This window comes from Panulirus ornatus, chromosome 9 (genome assembly GCF_036320965.1).
Source record: "Panulirus ornatus isolate Po-2019 chromosome 9, ASM3632096v1, whole genome shotgun sequence".
Taxonomy (NCBI): domain Eukaryota; kingdom Metazoa; phylum Arthropoda; class Malacostraca; order Decapoda; family Palinuridae; genus Panulirus; species Panulirus ornatus.
Genome location: NC_092232.1, coordinates 6,555,008 through 6,572,286, shown reverse-complemented (window position 1 = coordinate 6,572,286; position 17,279 = coordinate 6,555,008). Strand labels below are relative to the sequence as shown.

The window sequence follows — 17,279 nt, the reverse complement described above, 5'->3', positions numbered from 1 at the left end:
TCTTAACTTTCTTCTTCCACACACTTTACCAAACTCAGTCACCAGCTTCTGCAGTTTCTCACATGAATCAGCCACCAGCGCTGTGTCATCAGCGAACAACAACTGACTCACTTCCCAAGCTCTCTCATCCCCAACAGACTTCATACTTGCCCCTCTTTCCAAAACTCTTGCATTCACCTCCCTAACAACCCCATCCATAAACAAATTAAACAACCATGGAGACATCACACACCCCTGCCGCAAACCTACATTCACTGAGAACCAATCACTTTCCTCCCTTCCTACACGTACACATGCCTTACATCCTCGATAAAAACTTTTCACTGCTTCTAACAACTTTCCTCCCACACCATATATTCTTAATACCTTCCACAGAGCATCTCTATCAACTCTATCATATGCCTTCTCCAGATCCATAAATGCTACATACAAATCCATTTGCTTTTCTAAGTATTTCTCACATACATTCTTCAAAGCAAACACCTGATCCACACATCCTCTACCACTTCTGAAACCACACTGCTCTTCCCCAATCTGATGCTCTGTACATGCCTTCACCCTCTCAATCAATACCCTCCCATATAATTTGTTGAGTATTCCTGGTAAAAATAAGGATATGTATGGTATTTATGAATGTGGTGAAATTGTATGATTGCATTGATATCGATGCTCTGTGGAAGGACTTACGAATGTATGGTGTACTGGAAGGACTTACGAATGTATGGTGTACAAGAAAATTTATTAGAAGTAGTGAGGTGTTTTTATCAAGAGGGCAAGGCATGTGTGTAAGTTGAGAGGAGGGTGATGAAGGTAGGCCTTTTGCAGGTGTGTGTGATGTCACTATGACTGTTTAGATGTTTTTGCTTGGTATGTTAAGGAAGGTAAATGTAAGGGTTTTGAAAGTGGAAATATCATGTAATGGGTGAGGAAGCAAACGTTGGTTAAGCAATGAGTGTGTGTGAGAACTAGTGAGAGGAACATATGGATATATATGTGACATTGATAGATCTGGAGAAAGCACATGATAGGGTTACTAGAGATGCTTTGTGAAAGGTCTTAAGAAAAGATGGTTTGGGAGTAAAGCTTCTGGAGGTAATGAGAAGTTATTATCAAGGATGTGATGCATGTGTATGAGTAGGAAGAAATGAGAGTGAATTGTTCCAGTGAACTATGGTCAGCAGCAGGAGTATGTGATGTCACCATGGTGGTTTGATTTGTTTATGGATGGGACAGTGAGGGAGGTAAATGCAAGTCTTGGATGCTGCCAAGTAGGCAGTCTCTTGGGGATGAGAAGGCCTTGGAAGTGAGTCAGTTGTTTGTTGATGATACGGCATTGTTGGTAGATTTGAGTGAGAAACTGCAGAAGTTGGTGACTGAGCTTGGAAGAGTGTATGAACAGAGGAATTGAAAATGAATGTGAATAAAAGCAAGGTTATCATGTTTAGCAGGGTTGAGGGTTACATTACTAGGGTGTGAATGTGAATGGAGAAAAATTGGAAGTGAAGTGTTTTACATACCTGGGAGTGGAGTATGGGAGCAAATGGAACCATGGAAGGGGAAGGGAGTCATATGGTGTATGTGGATCTGTTTGACTGGCCAGTTTACAGCAGGTGAGCACCAGTAATGGACCAGCTGGGTAATGACACATCCTGGCTCCTTGATAAAAAAGCTTTGAACATAAACTTGTGTAGCAGTTATTATGCATCAGTATTCCTAGAAGACTTTGCCAAAAGTAGATGAGAAAATCAAATTCATAGCTCGAGCTTTCTTTATCAATGGCACTTATAACCCATAACATTTACAAAAATGCACAAAATCAAAAAGCCAGTGGAATATCAAACATAGCTAAACTAATTTGTTGACTTTCATGACATTAAGCAACTATGCCAGAAAGGTTCATGTCACCTAGTTTGTAGAAATATGCAAACTGAGATGCTTTAGAGCAATTGTGAAAAGGCTTTTGATTATGAGTGTGACAGTTCAGTATGGTTGTATATTCATTAGTACTAATTAGGTTTTGAACTAAGCACCTGAACATATCTTTTCAAATAGTATTTAAGTTAGATCATATACTTTTGTTTGTGCTGGATATTCTTGTGTAGAATATCAATACAGTTCCCTGGATGCTCTGTATTGCTTTTTATTGTATTGTTTTCTTTTATCGTAGGTGGAGAGTTTAACGCCTCAGTTAGTGGCTGCTGGTCGTATTCGCATGACATATCCAACAAACAAAGCAGCAGATGAGCATTTTGAAAATTTGCGGCGACAGTATGCAGAAAGCATTCAAAAAGTGCGAGATTTAGCTGATGAGGCTACAGACTCAGCAGCATTTATCAAAGCCTCAGGTATGCAATAACCTGGTGTCTTTGGAACAATTTTTCTGTGGAATGCAATGAATATTGGATACTGAGACCCCAAGAGATTATTTTACCTGCACATTGAAGTACATATTAGGTGTTTTTTTAAGAATAAACTGTACGATGATTATTTATATATGGTTTAGATAGCATGGTCAGTGAATAAATGCTTGATATGTTGATTATAATGCATGCAAATGGATATCAGAAATTGGAAGTGGTGTTGCACACTTGGAAGAGATAATTATATTTCTAAATCATGCTCAAAAATGATGTAATAATCATATATTTTGTAGTTTCATCATTATTAGATATGTGTGATACATGAGGCCTTGTAAATTTGTTCCCCTTTTCCACTTTATATCTAAAATAATTTTGTTCATATACCAACAGAGGACTTAATCAAGAAACACACTTCGGCCTGCGAAGCATCTATTCAAAATCATGAACCCCAGGCAATGGTGGATAACACCAGTGCGATTGCTCGATTAGCAAATCGAGTCTTAATGGTAGCCAAACAAGAAGCTGATAATTCTGAAGATCTCAGCTTTGTAGCAAAAGTAAATACTGCTTCTGATAAGGTTCAGGCAGGTCAGCATAATTCAGAACTTTTATTTTTGCTATTACTGAGTTACTGTAAAACATGCTACTGAAGTGAACATTATTTTTTGTGTTCTATATTTGTGTTATATATTTATTTATTTGATATACTTTGTCGCTGTCTTCCGCATTAGCGAAATAGTGCAAGGAAACATACAAAAAAGAATGGCCCAACCCACCCACATACTTATGTATATACATAAACGCCCACACACGCACATGTACATACCTATACATTTCAACGTATACATACATATACATACACAGACATATACATATATACACATATATACATACATACATACATACATATATATATACATATATATACATATATACCTCGCAAACGCAGGGAGACAGCGACAAAGTAAAAAAAAAAAAAAAAAAAAAAACATTCATACATGCTGCCTTCATCCATTCCTGCCGCCACCCCACCACACATGAAATGGCACCCCTTTCCCCCTGCGTGAGCGTGAGGTAGCGCTAGGAAAAGACAACAAAAGCCACATTTGTTCATACTCAGTCTCTCACTGTCATGTGTAATGCACTGAACCACAGCTCCCTTTCCACATCCAGGCCCCACAGACCTTTCCATGGTTTACTCCAAACGCTTCACATTCCCTGGTTCAATTCGTTGGCAGCATGTTGACCCTGGTATACCACATTGTTCCAATTCACTCTATTCCTTGCCTGCCTTTCACCCTCCTGTATGTTCAGAACCTGAACGCTCAAAATCTTTTTCACTCCATCCTTCCACCTCCAATTTGGTCTCCCACTTCTCCTTGTTCCCTCCACCTCTGACACAAATATCCTCTTTGTCAATCTTTTCTCACTCATTCTCTTCATGTGTCCATACCATTTCAACAGACCCTCTTCTGCTCTCTCAACCACATTCTTTTTATTACCACACATCTCTCTTACCCTTTCATTACTTACTTGATTAAACCCCCTTACACCACTTATTGTCCTCAAACATCTCATTTCCAACACATCCACCCTCCTCCGCACAACCCTATCTATAGCCCATGCCTCGCAACCATATAACATTGTTGGAACCACTATTCCTTCAAACATATCCATTTTTGCACTCTGATATAACGTTCTTGCCTTCCACATATTCTTCAACACTCCCAGAACCTTTGCCCCCTTCCCAACACTATGACTCACTTCCGCTTCCATGGTTCCATCCGCTGCTAAGTCCACTTTCAGATATCTAAAACACTTCACTATTTCAGTTTTTCTCCTCCCAATTAACTTGTCCCTCACCCTACTGAACCTAATAACCTTGCTCTTATTCACATTTACCCTAATTCTCTCCTTTTGCACGCTTTACCAGGCTTAGTCACCAAACTCTGCCGTTTCTCTTCTGAATCAGCCACCAGAAACTGTATCATCAGCAAACAAGACCTGACTCACTTCCCAAGCCCTCTCATCCCCAACAGACTGCATACTTGCCCCTCTCTCCAAAACTCTTGCATTCACTCCCTAACCACCCCATCCATAAACAAATTTAACAACCATAGAGACATCATGCACCCCTGCCGCAAACCGACATTCACTGGGAACCAGTCACTTTCCTGTCTTCCTGCTCATACACATGCCTTACATCCTAGGTAAAAACTTTTCACTGCTTCTCGCAACTTCCCTTCCCACACCATATACTCTTAATACTTTCCACAAAACATCTCTATCAACCCTATCATATGCCTCCTCCAGATCAATAAATGCTACATACAAATCTATCTGTTTTTCTAAGTATATCTCATACATTCTTCAAAGCAAACACCTGATCCACACATCCTTTACCACTTCTGAAACCACATTGCTCCTCCCCAATCTGATGCTCTGTACATGCCTTTACCCTCTCAATCAGTACCCCCCATATGATTTCCCAGGAATACTCAACAAACTTATACCTCTGTAATTTGAACATTCACCTTTATCCCCTTTGCCTTTGTACAATGGCACTATGCATGCTTTCCTCCAATCCTCAGGCACTTCACCATGAACCATACATACATTGAATATCCTTACAACCAGTCAACAACACAGGCACCCCCTTTTTCAATGAATTTCACTGCAATACCATCCAATCCCACCACCTTGCTAGCTTTCATCTTCTACAAAGCTTTCACTACCACTTCTCTGTTTACCAAACCATTCTCCCTGACCCTTTCACTTTGCACACCACCTCGACCAAAATGCCCTATATCTGCCATTCTATCATCAAACATATTCAACAACCCTTCAAAATACTCACTTCGTCTCCTTTTCACTTTACCACTACTTGATATTACCTCCCCATTAGCCCCCCTTCACCGATGTTCCCATTTGTTCTCTTGTCTTGTGCACTTTATTTACTTCCTTCCAAAACATCTTGTTATTCTCCCTAAAATTTAATGATACTCTCACCCCAATATTATATTATTTATATATTCTTAATTTTCCTAAAGAAAGAACAGAGTGGGGGCCAAGTTAGGATTTTCCCTTAAAGGCTTGGTAACACGGGAAATGTCAAATATGTATGGACATATATTTGTATATATGTTTATAAGTTCATTTGTATGTGTAGGTTTATAAATGTTTCTTCATTTTGATTGTGATTTCCAAATTGTCTTTGCTATCCAGCTGTGACACCAATGGTGCAGGATGCAAAGGATGTTGCAATGAATCCAGATGATGAGCGAGCTATTAGCAGATGGCGACAGTCCAATCAAGCTGTAAGTAATAGCTGCTATCTACTGATATGTATATTAAATTTCTTATTTTTTTGATGATTTGTTTTTATGCTCAGTTTTTTCTGCCTCTGATACTTTTGTGGAAAGGTTTCAGTTTAGGAGCAGGAATCCCATTTCAGGTGAAGATACTTTTTGTTATAGATATATGGTAAATGTGATTGTCACTGCTTTTAATGCCTTTTTACATGCAATCCAGTCTCCTGAAATTAGAGTGAAGTTATTGAAATTGCATTATTTTTTTGTTGAAGGCTCCAGTCATGGACAAAGGTCCACATCGAGGCCAGGCCTTAATTGAAATATAGAGAACTATGAAATGGAAAAAGAAAAGATAAGGGAAGTATTTAAAGAATTTTGAGAAAGTGAAAGACCTGTCTTGTGAACTGTGCTAGGTCATAGTTATTAGGAAAGACATGAGAAGGTAGAGAGTTCCATTGCTTTGACGTGTAGGGAAAGAAGCAGGTATGAAAACAGTCCACCCTTGAGTTGCCAATGGCCAAACAATAATCATGTGATGCAGCAGCTTGTTGAGTATTGAATGGTCTAGCTAGGGGTGGGGGCATACAAGCTGCCAGCTCTTGGGAGCAAAAACCAAAGTAATACCTATTGAAGAGGGAAAGTGAACCAACATTGCGGCTTAGGGCAAGGGTGTCGAGTCTGGAAGTCAGCCTGCTTTTGAGTCAATTGTGTCAAATAAGGATACAGAGCTAGAACCACCCCCAATGTGAGAGCAGTGTGCCACACAAGGAGAAATCAATCCCTTGTATAAATGGAGCAACTGCTTGGAAGAGAAGTTTTGACATCTAAACAGGACACCCAGTTTCTTAGAGGTAGACCTAGCTTTTATCTATTTTTGGTATAGTAGCAGCTCGTTCTGTCCATAGATGCTGTAAAAGATGAAAACTAATTGTAAAGTTCCTTAATAAACACTTCTGTTAGCTTGGTTTAGTCGCCCAAGAACCTTTTATAGTCTTACTGGAATACTCATCTCCACAGGGGTTAAGGACTATGGATGTGAGAAATTGCCCAGTTATCCAGTTTTATTGTTATTGTTGTTTTGTATCAATTTGCAACTGTGTGGTTTTATTTTTTATGTCTAATTGGTTATAGTATCCACATTTTCTCAAATCAGGTATTTGTTTTTTATTTAATCACCATGGTTTCCAGGTCTTGCAAAATATAAGTTGTTAGAATATATTTTTCTTTTCAGAGTAATAGGGCAGCAAGCCTGTCCCAGGGAACTGATTCTACTTTTCTTTGCCAGTCAATTGGGTTAGGAACCCTTGTTCTTCAAAATTAAGATCCTTTAAGAAGTGTATGCCTGTATGCACTTGATCCATCCATTATGAATGGGAATGAAATTGATGACAATAGGTAAGGGGAGTGGGGGAGGAATGGGATGGATTTAGGGAAGCAGTGATGGCTTGCGCAAAAGATGCTTGTGGCATGAGAAGCGTGGGAGGTGGGCAGATTAGAAAAGGTAGTGAGTGGTGGGATGAAGAATTAAGATTATTAGTGAAAGAGACGAGAGAGGCATTTGGATGATTTTTGCAGGGAAATAATGCAAATGAGTGGGAGATGTATAAAAGAAAGAGGCAGGAGGTCAAGAGAAAGGTGCAAGAGGTGAAAAAGAGGGCAAATGAGAGTTGGGGGGAGAGAGTATCATTAACTTTTAGGGAGAATAAAAAGATGTTTTGGAAAGAGGGAAATAAAGTGCATAAGACAAGGGAACAAATGGGAACTTCAGTGAAGGGAGCTAATGGGGAGGTGATAACAAGTAGTGGTGATGTGAGAAGGAGATGGAGTGAGTATTTTGAAGGTTTGTCGAATGTGTTTGATGATAGAGTGGCAGATAAAGGGTGTTTTGGTCGAGGTGGTGTGCAAAGTGAGAGGGTTAGGGAAAATGATTTGGTAAACAGAGAAGAGGTAGTAAAAGCGTTGCGGAAGATGAAAGCCGGCAAGACAGCGAGTTTGGATGGTATTGCAGTGGAATTTATTAAAAAAGTGGGTGACTGTATTGTTGACTGGTTAGTAAGGTTATTTAATGTATGAATGATTCTTGGTGAGGTGCCTGAGGATTGGCCGAATGCTTCCATAGTGCCATTGTACAAAGGCAAAGGGGACAAAAGTGAGTGGACAAATTACAGAGGTATAAGTTTGTTTAGTATTCCTGGTAAATTATATGGAAGGGTATTGATTGAGAGGGTGAAGGCATGTACAGAGCATCAGATTGGGGAAGAGCAGTGTGGTTTCAGAAGTGGTAGAGGATATGTGGATCAGGTGTTTGCTTTGAAGAATGTATGTGAGAAATACTTAGAAAAGCAAATGGATTTGTATGTAGCATTTATGGATCTGGAGAAGGCATATGATAGAGATGCTCTGTGGAAGGTATTAAGAATATATGGTGTGGGAGGCAAGTTGTCAGAAGCAGTGAAAAATTTTTATCGATGATGTAAGGCATGTGTACGTGTAGGAAGAGAGGGAAGTGATTGGTTCTCAATGAATGTAGGTTTGCGGCAGGGATGTTTGATGTCTCCATAGTTGTTTAATTTGTATATGGATGGGGTTGTTAGGGAGGTGAATGCAAGAGTTTTGGAAAGAGGGGCAAGTATGCAGTCTGTTGTGGATGAGAGAGCTTGGGAAGTGAGTCAGTTGTTTGCTGATGATACAGCACTGGTGGCTGATTCATGTAAGAAACTGCAGAAGCTGGTGACTGAGTTTGGTAAAGTGTGTGAAAGAAGAAAGTTGAGAGTAAATGTGAATAAGAGCAAAGTTATTAGGTACAGTAAGGTTGAGGGTCAAGTCAATAGGGAGGTAAGTTTGAATTGAGAAAAACTGGAGGAAGTGAAGTGTTTTAGATATCTGGGAGTGGATTTGGCAGCGGATGGAACCATGGAAGCAGAATTGAGTCACGGGGTGGGGGAGGGGGCGAAGGTTCTAGGAGCAATGAAGAATTTGTGAAAGGAGAGAATGTCATCTTGGAGAACAAAAATGGGTATGTTTGAAGGAATAGTAGTTCCAACAATGTTATATGGTTGCGATGCATGGGCTATAGATAGGGTTGTAAGGAGGAGGGTGGAGGTGTTGGAAATGAAATGTTTGAGGACAGAATATGTGGTGTGAGGTGGTTTGATCGAGTAAGTAATGGAAGGGTAAGAGAGACTTGTGGAAATATAGAGTGTACTTGAGAGAGCAGAAGAGGGTGTATTGAAATTGTTTGATCATATAGAGAGAATGAGTGAAGAAAGATTGACAAAGTGGATATATGTGTCAGAGGTGGAGGGAACAAGGAGAAGTGGGAGCATTGGAGGTGGAAGAATGGAGTGAAAATGATTTTGAGAAATCGGGGCCTGAACATACAGGAGGGTGAGAGGCTTGCAAGGAATAAAGTGAATTGGAACGATGTGGTATAACGTGGTCGATGTGCAGTCAATGGCCAGAACCAGGCCATGTGAAACATCTGGGGTAAACCATAGAAAGGTCTGTGGGGCCTGGATATGGATAGGGAGCTGTGGTTTTGGTGCATTACACATGACAGCTAGAGACTGAGTGTGAACAAATGTGGCCTTTGTGTTTCTTTTCCTGGTGCTGCCTCGGTGAAGCAGGGGATAGCGATACTGTTTCCTGTGGGGTGGGGTAGCCCTAGGAGTGGATGAAGGCAAGCAAGTATGATTATGTACATGTGCATATATGTATATGTCTGTATGTATATGTATGTATCTGTTTCCTGTGGGGTAGGGTAGCCCTAGGAGTGGATGAAGGCATGCAAGTATGAATATATACATGTGCATATATGTATATGTCTGTATGTATATGTATGTTTCCGTTGAAATGTATATGTATGTAATGTGTGCATGTATGCACGTTTATGTATGTGTATGTGGGTGGGTTGGGCCATTCTTTGTCTGTTTTCCTCGTGCTACCTTGCTAACGCAGGAGACAGCATCTAAGTATAATAAGAAATGAAAAGACAACAAAAGCCACATTTGTTCATACTCAGTCTCTCGCTGTCATGTGTAATGCACTGAACCACAGCTCCCTTTCCACATCCAGGCCCCACAGACCTTTCCATGTTTACTCCAAACGCTTCACATTCCCTGGTTCAATTCGTTGGCAGCATGTTGACCCTGGTATACCACATTGTTCCAATTCACTCTATTCCTTGCCCGCCTTTCACCCTCCTGTATGTTCAGAACCTGAACGCTCAAAATCTTTTTCACTCCATCCTTCCACCTCCAATTTGGTCTCCCACTTCTCCTTGTTCCCTCCACCTCTGACACAAATATCCTCTTTGTCAATCTTTTCTCATTCATTCTCTTCATGTGTCCATACCATTTCAACAGACCCTCTTCTGCTCTCTCAACCACATTCTTTTTATTACCACACATCTCTCTTACCCTTTCATTACTTACTTGATCAAACCCCCTCACACCACTTATTGTCCTCAAACATCTCATTTCCAACACATCCACCCTCCTCCGCACAACCCTATCTATAGCCCATGCCTCGCAACCATATAACATTGTTGGAACCACTGTTCCTTCAAACATATCCATTTTTGCACTCTGATATAACGTTCTTGCCTTCCACATATTCTTCAACACTCCCAGAACCTTTGCCCCCTTCCCAACACTATGACTCACTTCCGCTTCCATGGTTCCATCCGCTGCTAAGTCCACTTTCAGATATCTAAAACACTTCACTATTCCAGTTTTTCTCCTCCCAATTAACTTGTCCCTCACCCTACTGAACCTAATAACCTTGCTCTTATTCACATTTACCCTAATTCTCTCCTTTTGCACGCTTTACCAGGCTTAGTCACCAAACTCTGCCGTTTCTCTTCTGAATCAGCCACCAGAAACTGTATCATCAGCAAACAAGACCTGACTCACTTCCCAAGCCCTCTCATCCCCAACAGACTGCATACTTGCCCCTCTCTCCAAAACTCTTGCATTCACTCCCTAACCACCCCATCCATAAACAAATTTAACAACCATAGAGACATCATGCACCCCTGCCGCAAACCGACATTCACTGGGAACCAGTCACTTTCCTGTCTTCCTGCTCATACACATGCCTTACATCCTAGGTAAAAACTTTTCACTGCTTCTCGCAACTTCCCTCCCACACCATATACTCTTAATACTTTCCACAAAACATCTCTATCAACCCTATCATATGCCTCCTCCAGATCAATAAATGCTACATACAAATCTATCTGTTTTTCTAAGTATATCTCATACATTCTTCAAAGCAAACACCTGATCCACACATCCTTTACCACTTCTGAAACCACATTGCTCCTCCCCAATCTGATGCTCTGTACATGCCTTTACCCTCTCAATCAGTACCCCCCATATGATTTCCCAGGAATACTCAACAAACTTATACCTCTGTAATTTGAACATTCACCTTTATCCCCTTTGCCTTTGTACAATGGCACTATGCATGCTTTCCTCCAATCCTCAGGCACTTCACCATGAACCATACATACATTGAATATCCTTACAACCAGTCAACAACACAGGCACCCCCTTTTTCAATGAATTTCACTGCAATACCATCCAATCCCACCACCTTGCTAGCTTTCATCTTCTACAAAGCTTTCACTACCTCTTCTCTGTTTACCAAACCATTCTCCCTGACCCTTTCACTTTGCACACCACCTTGACCAAAATGCCCTATGTCTGCCATTCTCTCATCAAACATATTCAACAACCCTTCAAAATACTCACTTCGTCTCCTTTTCACTTTCCCACTACTTGATATTACCTCCCCATTAGCCCCCCTTCACCGATGTTCCCATTTGTTCTCTTGTCTTGTGCACTTTATTTACTTCCTTCCAAAACATCTTGTTATTCTCCCTAAAATTTAATGATACTCTCACCCCAATATTATATTATTTATATATTCTTAATTTTCCTAAAGAAAGAACAGAGTGGGGGCCAAGTTAGGATTTTCCCTTAAAGGCTTGGTAACACGGGAAATGTCGAATATGTATGGACATATATTTGTATATATGTTTATAAATTCATTTGTATGTGTAGGTTTATAAATGTTTCTTCATTTTGATTGTGATTTCCAAATTGTCTTTGCTATCCAGCTGTGACACCAATGGTGCAGGATGCAAAGGATGTTGCAATGAATCCAGATGATGAGCGAGCTATTAGCAGATGGCGACAGTCCAATCAAGCTGTAAGTAATAGCTGCTATCTACTGATATGTATATTAAATTTCTTATTTTTTTGATGATTTGTTTTTATGCTCAGTTTTTTCTGCCTCTGATACTTTTGTGGAAAGGTTTCAGTTTAGGAGCAGGAATCCCATTTCAGGTGAAGATACTTTTTGTTATAGATATATGGTAAATGTGATTGTCACTGCTTTTAATGCCTTTTTACATGCAATCCAGTCTCCTGAAATTAGAGTGAAGTTATTGAAATTGCATTATTTTTTTGTTGAAGGCTCCAGTCATGGACAAAGGTCCACATCGAGGCCAGGCCTTAATTGAAATATAGAGAACTATGAAATGGAAAAAGAAAAGATAAGGGAAGTATTTAAAGAATTTTGAGAAAGTGAAAGACCTGTCTTGTGAACTGTGCTAGGTCATAGTTATTAGGAAAGACATGAGAAGGTAGAGAGTTCCATTGCTTTGACGTGTAGGGAAAGAAGCAGGTATGAAAACAGTCCACCCTCGAGTTGCCAATGGCCAAACAATAATCATGTGATGCAGCAGCTTGTTGAGTATTGAATGGTCTAGCTAGGGGTGGGGGCATACAAGCTGCTAGCTCTTGGGAGCAAAAACCAAAGTAATACCTATTGAAGAGGGAAAGTGAACCAACATTGCGGCTTAGGGCAAGGGTGTCGAGTCTGGAAGTCAGCCTGCTTTTGAGTCAATTGTGTCAAATAAGGATACAGAGCTAGAACCACCCCCAATGTGAGAGCAGTGTGCCACACAAGGAGAAATCAATCCCTTGTATAAATGGAGCAACTGCTTGGAAGAGAAGTTTTGACATCTAAACAGGACACCCAGTTTCTTAGAGGTAGACCTAGCTTTTATCTATTTTTGGTATAGTAGCAGCTCGTTCTGTCCATAGATGCTGTAAAAGATGAAAACTAATTGTAAAGTTCCTTAATAAACACTTCTGTTAGCTTGGTTTGGTCGCCCAAGAACCTTTTATAGTCTTACTGGAATACTCATCTCCACGGGGGTTAAGGACTATGGATGTGAGAAATTGCCCAGTTATCCAGTTTTATTGTTATTGTTGTTTTGTATCAATTTGCAACTGTGTGGTTTAATTTTTTATGTCTAATTGGTTATAGTATCCACATTTTCTCAAATCAGGTATTTGTTTTTTATTTAATCACCATGGTTTCCAGGTCTTGCAAAATATAAGTTGTTAGAATATATTTTTCTTTTCAGAGTAATAGGGCAGCAAGCCTGTCCCAGGGAACTGATTCTACTTTTCTTTGCCAGTCAATAGGGTTAGGAACCCTTGTTCTTCAAAATTAAGATCCTTTAAGAAGTGTATGCCTGTATGCACTTGATCCATCCATTATGAATGGGAATGAAATTGATGACAATAGGTATGGGGAGTGGGGGAGGAATGGGATGGATTTAGGGAAGCAGTGATGGCTTGCGCAAAAGATGCTTGTGGCATGAGAAGCGTGGGAGGTGGGCAGATTAGAAAAGGTAGTGAGTGGTGGGATGAAGAATTAAGATTATTAGTGAAAGAGACGAGAGAGGCATTTGGATGATTTTTGCAGGGAAATAATGCAAATGAGTGGGAGATGTATAAAAGAAAGAGGCAGGAGGTCAAGAGAAAGGTGCAAGAGGTGAAAAAGAGGGCAAATGAGAGTTGGGGGGAGAGAGTATCATTAACTTTTAGGGAGAATAAAAAGATGTTTTGGAAAGAGGGAAATAAAGTGCATAAGACAAGGGAACAAATGGGAACTTCAGTGAAGGGAGCTAATGGGGAGGTGATAACAAGTAGTGGTGATGTGAGAAGGAGATGGAGTGAGTATTTTGAAGGTTTGTCGAATGTGTTTGATGATAGAGTGGCAGATAAAGGGTGTTTTGGTCGAGGTGGTGTGCAAAGTGAGAGGGTTAGGGAAAATGATTTGGTAAACAGAGAAGAGGTAGTAAAAGCGTTGCGGAAGATGAAAGCCGGCAAGACAGCGAGTTTGGATGGTATTGCAGTGGAATTTATTAAAAAAGTGGGTGACTGTATTGTTGACTGGTTAGTAAGGTTATTTAATGTATGTATGATTCTTGGTGAGGTGCCTGAGGATTGGCGGAATGCTTCCATAGTGCCATTGTACAAAGGCAAAGGGGACAAAAGTGAGTGGACAAATTACAGAGGTATAAGTTTGTTTAGTATTCCTGGTAAATTATATGGAAGGGTATTGATTGAGAGGGTGAAGGCATGTACAGAGCATCAGATTGGGGAAGAGCAGTGTGGTTTCAGAAGTGGTAGAGGATATGTGGATCAGGTGTTTGCTTTGAAGAATGTATGTGAGAAATACTTAGAAAAGCAAATGGATTTGTATGTAGCATTTATGGATCTGGAGAAGGCATATGATAGAGATGCTCTGTGGAAGGTATTAAGAATATATGGTGTGGGAGGCAAGTTGTTAGAAGCAGTGAAAAATTTTTATCGATGATGTAAGGCATGTGTACGTGTAGGAAGAGAGGGAAGTGATTGGTTCTCAATGAATGTAGGTTTGCGGCAGGGATGTTTGATGTCTCCATAGTTGTTTAATTTGTATATGGATGGGGTTGTTAGGGAGGTGAATGCAAGAGTTTTGGAAAGAGGGGCAAGTATGCAGTCTGTTGTGGATGAGAGAGCTTGGGAAGTGAGTCAGTTGTTTGCTGATGATACAGCACTGGTGGCTGATTCATGTAAGAAACTGCAGAAGCTGGTGACTGAGTTTGGTAAAGTGTGTGAAAGAAGAAAGTTGAGAGTAAATGTGAATAAGAGCAAAGTTATTAGGTACAGTAAGGTTGAGGGTCAAGTCAATAGGGAGGTAAGTTTGAATTGAGAAAAACTGGAGGAAGTGAAGTGTTTTAGATATCTGGGAGTGGATTTGGCAGCGGATGGAACCATGGAAGCAGAATTGAGTCACGGGGTGGGGGAGGGGGCAAAGGTTCTAGGAGCAATGAAGAATTTGTGGAAGGAGAGAATGTCATCTTGGAGAACAAAAATGGGTATGTTTGAAGGAATAGTAGTTCCAACAATGTTATATGGTTGCGATGCATGGGCTATAGATAGGGTTGTAAGGAGGAGGGTGGAGGTGTTGGAAATGAAATGTTTGAGGACAGAATATGTGGTGTGAGGTGGTTTGATCGAGTAAGTAATGGAAGGGTAAGAGAGACGTGTGGAAATATAGAGTGTACTTGAGAGAGCAGAAGAGGGTGTATTGAAATTGTTTGATCATATAGAGAGAATGAGTGAAGAAAGATTGACAAAGTGGATATATGTGTCAGAGGTGGAGGGAACAAGGAGAAGTGGGAGCATTGGAGGTGGAAGAATGGAGTGAAAATGATTTTGAGAAATCGGGGCCTGAACATACAGGAGGGTGAGAGGCTTGCAAGGAATAAAGTGAATTGGAACAATGTGGTATAACGTGGTCGATGTGCAGTCAATGGCCAGAACCAGGCCATGTGAAACATCTGGGGTAAACCATAGAAAGGTCTGTGGGGCCTGGATATGGATAGGGAGCTGTGGTTTTGGTGCATTACACATGACAGCTAGAGACTGAGTGTGAACAAATGTGGCCTTTGTGTTTCTTTTCCTGGTGCTGCCTCGGTGAAGCAGGGGATAGCGATACTGTTTCCTGTGGGGTGGGGTAGCCCTAGGAGTGGATGAAGGCAAGCAAGTATGATTATGTACATGTGCATATATGTATATGTCTGTATGTATATGTATGTATCTGTTTCCTGTGGGGTAGGGTAGCCCTAGGAATGGATGAAGGCAACAAGTATGGATATGTACATGTGTATATATGTATATGTCTGTGCATGTATATGTATGCATACATTGAAATGTATATGTGCATGTGTGAATGTTCATGTATATACATGTGTATGTGGGTGGGTTGGGCCATTCCTCGTCTGTTTCCTTGTGCTACCTCGCTACCATGGGAGACGGCGGTTAAGTACAATAAAAAAATAATAAATATATTCAACATATACACATATACATACACATACCCAGACATGTACATTTTTTATTTTCATTTCTTATTATACTTAGATGCTGTCTCCTGCGTTAGCAAGGTAGCACGAGGAAACAGACAAAAGAATGGCCCAACCCACCCACATACACATACATAAACGTGCATACATGCACACATACATACATATACATTTCAACGGAAACATACATATACATACAGACATATACATATATGCACATGTATATATTCATACTTGCATGCCTTCATCCACTCCTAGGGCTACCCTACCCCACAGGAAACAGATACATACATATACATACAGACATATACATATATACACACACAAACACCTCCAGCAAGGCAGTGCCAGAAACAGACAAAAAGGCCACATTAGTTCACACTCAGTCTTTAGATGTCATGTGTAATGCACCGAAACCACAGCTCCCTATACACATCCAGGCCCCACAAAACTTTTATTGGTTTACTCCAGATGCTTCACATGCCCTGGTTCAATCCAGTGACAGCACGTCGACCCCAGTATACCACATCATTCCAATTCACTGTATTCCTTCCACACCTTTCACCCTCCTGTATGTTCAGGCCCCGATCACTCAAAATCTTTTTCACTCCAGTCTTCCACCTCCAATTTGGTCTCCCACTTCTCCTCATTCCCTCCACCTCTGACACATATATCCTCTTTGTCAGTCTCTCTTCACTCATTCTCTCCATGAGATCCAACCATTTCAATACACCCTCTTCTGCTCTCTCAACCACACTCTTTTTATTACCACACATCTCTCTTACCCTTTCATTACTTACTCGATCAAACCACCTCACACCACACACTGTCCTTAAACATTTCATTTCCAACATATCCACCCTTCTTTGCACAACCCTAACTATAGCCCATGTCTTGCAACCATATAACATTGTTGGAACCACTGTTCCTTCAAACATACCCATTTTTGCTCCGAGATAACATTTTCCCCTTCCACACATTCTTCAATGCTCCCAGAACCTTCGCCCCCTCCCCCATCCTGTGACTCACTTCCGCTTCCATGGTTCCATCCGCTGCTATATCCACTCCCAGATATCTAAAACACTTCACTTCTTCCAGCTTTTCTCCATTCATACTTACCTCCCAATTGACTTGTCCCTCAACCCTACTGAACCAAGTAACCTTGCTCTTATTCACATTTACTCTCAGCTTTCTTCTCACACACTCTACCAAACTCAGTCACCAACTTCTGCAGTTACTCACCTGAATCAGCCACCAGTGCTGTATCATCAGAGAACAACAACTGACTCACTTCCCAAGCCCTTTCATCCCCAACAGAGTGCATACTTGCCCCTCTCTCCAAAACTCATGCATTCACCTCCCTGACAACCCCATCCATAAACAAATTAAACA

At 40.7% G+C, this 17,279-nt stretch overlaps 1 protein-coding gene across 1 annotated transcript in view; it reads left to right on the top strand.

The window, feature by feature from the left end:
- Positions 1-17,279, top strand: part of Vinc (vinculin) — a 319,106-nt gene that overhangs the window by 198,381 nt on the left and 103,446 nt on the right. The window contains exons 12-14 of the mRNA XM_071664595.1: positions 2,168-2,345; positions 2,751-2,948; positions 5,586-5,677. Of these exons, the coding sequence (XP_071520696.1) occupies positions 2,168-2,345; positions 2,751-2,948; positions 5,586-5,677 (468 nt within the window). The remainder of the gene's footprint in view (positions 1-2,167; positions 2,346-2,750; positions 2,949-5,585; positions 5,678-17,279) is intronic.